Source organism: Ruditapes philippinarum, unplaced genomic scaffold (assembly GCF_026571515.1).
Source record: "Ruditapes philippinarum isolate M1 unplaced genomic scaffold, ASM2657151v2 ctg10786_1_1_1_1, whole genome shotgun sequence".
Classification (NCBI taxonomy): domain Eukaryota; kingdom Metazoa; phylum Mollusca; class Bivalvia; order Venerida; family Veneridae; genus Ruditapes; species Ruditapes philippinarum.
Window position 1 is genome coordinate 94,629 of NW_026859446.1, and position 6,000 is coordinate 100,628.

The 6,000-nt window shown below is 33.0% G+C and overlaps 1 protein-coding gene across 1 annotated transcript; it reads left to right on the plus strand.

The window, feature by feature from the left end:
* The first annotated feature begins 3,310 nt into the window (after nt 1-3,310).
* LOC132756546 (uncharacterized) lies at nt 3,311-5,879 on the plus strand. Its single transcript, XM_060747643.1, has 2 exons — nt 3,311-3,971; nt 5,417-5,879. The coding sequence occupies exons 1-2, from the start codon at nt 3,738-3,740 to the stop codon at nt 5,597-5,599; spliced, it is 417 nt and encodes a 138-aa protein (XP_060603626.1). The 5' UTR covers nt 3,311-3,737; the 3' UTR covers nt 5,600-5,879.
* Nucleotides 5,880-6,000: the final 121 nt, after the last annotated feature.

A 6,000-nucleotide genomic window follows, 5' to 3' on the forward strand; every position in this document is an offset into this window, starting at 1 on the left:
ATTTTAATTCCTTTTCCCCCATTTTTTTGCTTGAATACCAATACGTGACAATTGGCATTTTTATAACAAAAACTTCGTTAAATGATCAGATTACTTCAATTTATAATTTTTTTAAATGTTTGTAAAGTTAAAGTACTAAATAACTAATAACTTAATATATAAAAATGATTAGCAAAGACACAAATAACTCCATAAGTGTCAAAAGCGCAAATATCATTAAATTAAACAAGCGTCAAAGGAACGATTGATATATAAACATCTATGTAAATAAAGGAAATGCTTGCCCAGTTGTGCCATCATCCCATCCCTTTAATTAAAAAAACCTAAATCAACTCTTTATGATAAAGAAATAATTATAAAAAGATAATAATGAATTGACCTTATATACCAATAATAAACAAGGTACCTATGTTTTTACAGGTATTGAGGGTCAATTTATTATCGCTATTTTTTTAATTATTTGTATATCATAAAGGGTTTATTTAGTATTTGAAAAAAAGTTTCACTTTTAAAGGGAAAGATAGAGTAACCCCAAGACTGAAAGAGCACCTGTGCCCATTTGTGCCACCAGTGTTATGCATGCAAATTTGGACAAAAGGAGGACCAGAAGTCCACTGATTATAACTATACCGGAACATGCTGACGATAACATTTACAACTTATTATACGTTTTTTTGTAAAAACGAATATTTTTTGTCAAAACGATTTGAAATCTATTCTCTATTGAATAAATCTAACAAAGAAAAAATCAATCGTAAAAAAACTAACATTGGCTCTCCCACGTGGAGGAAATAAAAGTATCTATCTATCATATTGAAGGGAAACAAGTGTGCACATTTCATTTCCACTTTTTTGGCAGAATGAGTCATTCGTTTTGGCAAAGCAGCTTTATAGACAAGTAAATGCACTAAATGCACCAATTAATATGCATGTATCAACTATGTTACACCTAAAATATCTATGTCACTTGTCCATTGATCACAGATATACCGACAACACAGGATGCGCTATCTGTAGATCAGCACGTGGTAAAGTTAAACCGATAAATCAAGTAAAAATAGAAATCCAATTTATAGAAACAAACTGGGATTGATTACGGAAGTTACTAAATATAGCTTAGATTTCCGTGATATTACTTTGTCTGATTCCGCAGTATGACGGGATCGCCCGAATTGTAAACCTAGACTGGTTTCCCGTTCCACCATCCACTAACACATGTAAGCAGGAAACCACCTTACCGGAACAACTTTTCTTAGACAATTGGCTTGGCCGCAAGCCAAAAATCGCCAAAGGAACGCAAATGAAAGCACAAGACTGCAACTTTACAGAGAAAAGGTTGTGTAATGGTGTTGCCCTGTTTTAAATCTGGAATAATCCATTCGAAATAGAAATGATTTAATATCAAATTGAGCTAACAACGGTATGGAACCTGACTGTACATGCTCACCTTACCTATACTATCACTTCCGGTTCAAGCTGACCTGGCTCTATACTATCACTTCCGGTTCCGGTAGGTAAAACGTTCATTGCAATACTTGATTTTATTTCAAGTGAATTGGTCTATAATGGAAGGTCTTAGATACCACCAATAATAGCGAGCTCGAAGAGCAGGCCCTAAAGCGAGCTTTTCGGTAACGCGAGTACGTGTTAAAAGTGATGGTTTATAAAAAACTTTCATGCGGAGTACTGTATTGACACATCCTATCTTTTTGAATTACAAGATAACGATAAAAAACGATTAATTCTGACTTGAAACGGATGTCTACGCATCCGCGCACTTATATGGGAACCATAATGGGACAGGGCACCAGAAGAACGGAAGCAGTCCATAAAATACCGAATGATAGTTTTAAAAAGGAAATGTAAAATGAAAATTGAACGTTTATTTCATACTATTTCACGGTAAAAGGAAATCGAGCTCGCTTTTTCATACTAATGTTGATACCATTCAATGGTTTTGTCGTGACGCGGCTCATATATGGATATTGTTGGTAAGTAAAAGATAAAGGATTCAATATGGCATATATACTTTTAATATATACTTAATATGAAATTAGGTGCTACCTATGGCGCGGAAAGCTCTTATGAATTATGATTTTAGCAAAACATATTTAGTGTACATGTAAACCAGATCTTTCTTGGAAGTATTTTGTACCATAAACAAAACGAATAAATTGGTGGTGTTCAACCTATCATCGGAGCGCTCGAAATATTCTGCAAATCTCCAAACGTAAAGGCGGACCACTGCGCATGTGTCAGCGTTTGGAAAATCCCGTCCGCCATTTTGTTAATCTCTAATCACAGTTGTTATTTTAACGTTATTTTTAATGTGCTAATTTATCAAAAATGATATGTTAAAGTAACTTTTTAAATTTATTATCGTTACTATAGTTCTTGTCAATGAAATGCATGTTTACTTTCTGATTTTGCACATTATTCTTTCACCGGAAGTCTTATTTAGCATGCGTCTGCTAGCAATAGTCTAAATTATGTAAACGCTCATTAAAAGCGTTCTGAAATCTATATTTAGCTCAAAAGGATTTCAAAATGGCGGCGCCCAGTTAACTAAGGATTTTTTCACAGCTCATTAGGTATAGGCTATATATTTTTTTGAAATTTTCATTTAGTTTTAATTTGATTTCATTTCAATTGATACGTGTCATACATGTTATCTAAGAGCGCTACAGCCGTCGCGGGGCCTTCGGCCCCGCTCGGACTTTCCGCGTATGAATGAAATAGTGAGAAATATTGACCCGTGAAATATCTATTTTTTTCATACCACTTGATGAAATAAATCCCGTATTTATAGAATTATCTTGAATATGCTCTATATAGCAGGTGATAAATTATTCCAGAACAAAATATTATTATTCATCATATCAAATGTTTATATCAAATCACTTAGAACTTTATCAACATGTTTTTTTCCCAAGGAATATTTCATAAAAATGTTAAAATGATACATTTTACTTTTGTTTTTTCATCAGTATTTGAAGTACTTATGGAAAATGTACCAATTGTAGACAAATTCACTTTTAATCGTAGTTGGGTCTTTTTAATACCAATTTTGTTCCATATTATGCAACTGCTTTTCTCATACATGTATTTTTAAAAATATTTTTTATATTAAGATTTGCGTAAAATACCCTTAACTAACATACACGCAATTCAAGTACATGTCAGTGTGTTTTTTTCTTGTTTTTGTTTTTGTACTGTATAATACTTTTCAGTTCGTCAATTTTTGTCATATTTATAAACTATGTCGCTTTTCATGCATCTACATGTATAAGAAAGAAAACATTGTCAATCAAATCTTCCTTGTATGATATATATTTTTCGGGTATGACAAACCAAAGTGCACATGACTACAAGGAAGTGGAAAAAAAGTAGTTCAGATATATTCACGTCATTTTTATCAAAGTGATTCAGAAATTGAAATCTATTTCAAAATTTTATTTATAATAAAATATAATTCTTTCTATGTTTATTTTGATACCTGGATGTTCAGTGGATTTGTGTATGAAGTTTGATGGCTAAAATAAGTGAAAAATTTAGAAAACTGTAAGTAATATATGATATTACAATATAAGATTATAAACCGTGTTCATATTTAAAAAAAAATATGATTAGATTTGAAGAGTAGACGCTGAGATAAAATATAGACAAATATTTCGGTAAGGAACAATATCTAATACAGTGTTATGATTGTATAATAATTGAATGACACTTAAAGAAACATGGCATCTCACTCCGACTCTAGCAAAATCTTCGGGGAGGCCATTTCCGACACAACTTCAAGCGTTCAACATGCTAATCAATCCGTTGAAGCATTGATGGGTCAACTAGTTGATGGAGTAGATGGACGGCCTAGAAAGGTGGACGAATTTCAAAGACAGGGACTCATTGATTTGACTATACAGCTAAAAGATTTTGGAGATAAATCAGAGAAGTTTCAAAATGATGCGCAGGAGGTTTGTATAGTTTAGTTTAATTCTATGTATTTTTATTAGTTGCGATAAAAGTTTAAAGCCTATTTGAACTCTACAGTCCGCTATTATTGATATCATGTGATGACAACGCCCACGCCCCAAATAGGGCTCGAACCTTTTTTTGTACAAGAACATTAAGTACTATCACTGCCAGGCTAATAGGGCTGCTCCAGAATGAAGAATTTTTTTTTCGAGGAATTTTCTCAGAGTTCAAACAAACTTTTACAGGTACAACATGGTACATAATCTTATTTTTTTTCTTATATCAACAATATGCGCAAAAACGTTCATCACTGTATTGTGTACATGTTGTAGTGCACGGTGAAGCTATTACTGTAAAGGTTATTAAGATCTGGAAAACCCACATTCTCTTGTTCCAAAAAACATCTTTATCATGCAGCTTCAATGTTTAAAATGGTTCAGAGACTTTATGTTATATAAATCTCCGTGAAGTCTAAACACGCATTTTGCATAAAATGTTTTAACAGTGAAATTATTGTGTAATACAGCTATTAACGCATTTTTGTTGATATATTCCGTTCTTATAAACATCTCATTTACACTACCACCACAGGTTTGATCCATATATAAAGATATTTGAAAAAAAGTAAAAAGATAGATCTACACAATTCAAGTAATAATTTACGTGTTATGTGCCATTAATGACTTATTTTGCAGTATTACCACCATATTTTTACTGCGTTACTCACGCAGTAAGGGTTATTTTTACATATTTTGGGCCCCTTGGTTATTTACATGATTTGTAAGTCCGTTTGCAATGCCGCTTCACAATACTTTTTTTACTTTTTAATACATTTTTTATGAAAATTTGTATGAATATGGAGGCATGACAGTATCAATTACCAATATACTTTTAAAAGAAAGAACAACTGCCATCACCACCACAACTAATACCATCACCACCAATAACACCAATAACACCAACAACTTCAACAACAACAACCACCACCACCCATACTCATCAACAACAATAGCATCAACAATTGACGATGACAACAAGAATGACTGAGGAATAGTTATATCAACTATTTATACCATGTCATATTTGTGACGGGAGATCCGAGTTTCTATTCTCCAAAGAAAAATACTACACGTATACTGTTACTTTGTATGGCTTTATTACATATCATAATTATCTTGAATATAATATGAGCCGCGTCATGACAAAACCAACATAATGGGTTTGCGACCAGCATGGAACCAGACCAGCCTGCGCATCCGCGCAGTCTGATCAGGATCCATGCTGTTCGATTACAAACCCTATTACAAGTAGAGAAACTGGTAGCGAACAGCATGGATCTTGATCAGACTGCGCGGATGCGCAGGCTGGTCTTGATCCATGCTGGTCGCAAACCCATTATGTTGGTTTTGTCATGACGTGGCTCATATTATTTTTCTCTTGAAAGGCTTATGGTTTCAATACAGTTGAACTGCGTTTTCCTAGAGGAAGAGCACGTAAGTCAGTAACTTTCTTATGTTCCGATATTTTACCACTTTTTGATCGTGCAAAAAAAAGAGAGAGAGAAAAAAAAAGCGCGAAACAATCGACGATTACATTCCTTTCGTGCGGATATATAAGTAGTGTATAACAATTTTACCTATATTTAACCTCTCACATTTCAAGATTTATATCAATGATAAGCGTCACATTTATTTGATTTTGTTCAATCCATTTTTACTTCGGCAAAAGTTTTCTCAAAATCAATATACAGATCAATAATTGATTTTTAAGAAACTCCATTTAGGTCCAGTCACCCGAAAATTAAATGAAACAAAATGAAATTGCTACAAAGATGAACTGGGAAACTATGCTTATCAATATACTTAAAATAACCGGTTTTTCTGTATTATCTCGATTTGAGTTTATAAAAGTGTATGTAAACGCTTTTCAATTTTGGGGACTTTCTGCACCAAACTGGAAAACCAGTTTGGGCGAAAATGGTTTTTGAAAAATGTGCATAAAAGCTATTTGACAATACCGTCACAATTT

Bases quoted from the DNA above. Each gene is read 5' to 3' on its own strand.
- LOC132756546 (XM_060747643.1), top strand. From the start codon at position 3,738: ATGGCATCTCACTCCGACTCTAGCAAAATCTTCGGGGAGGCCATTTCC. The intron at 3,972-5,416 runs GTTTGTATAGTT...TTCTCTTGAAAG, and splicing joins TTCAAAATGATGCGCAGGAG to GCTTATGGTTTCAATACAGT.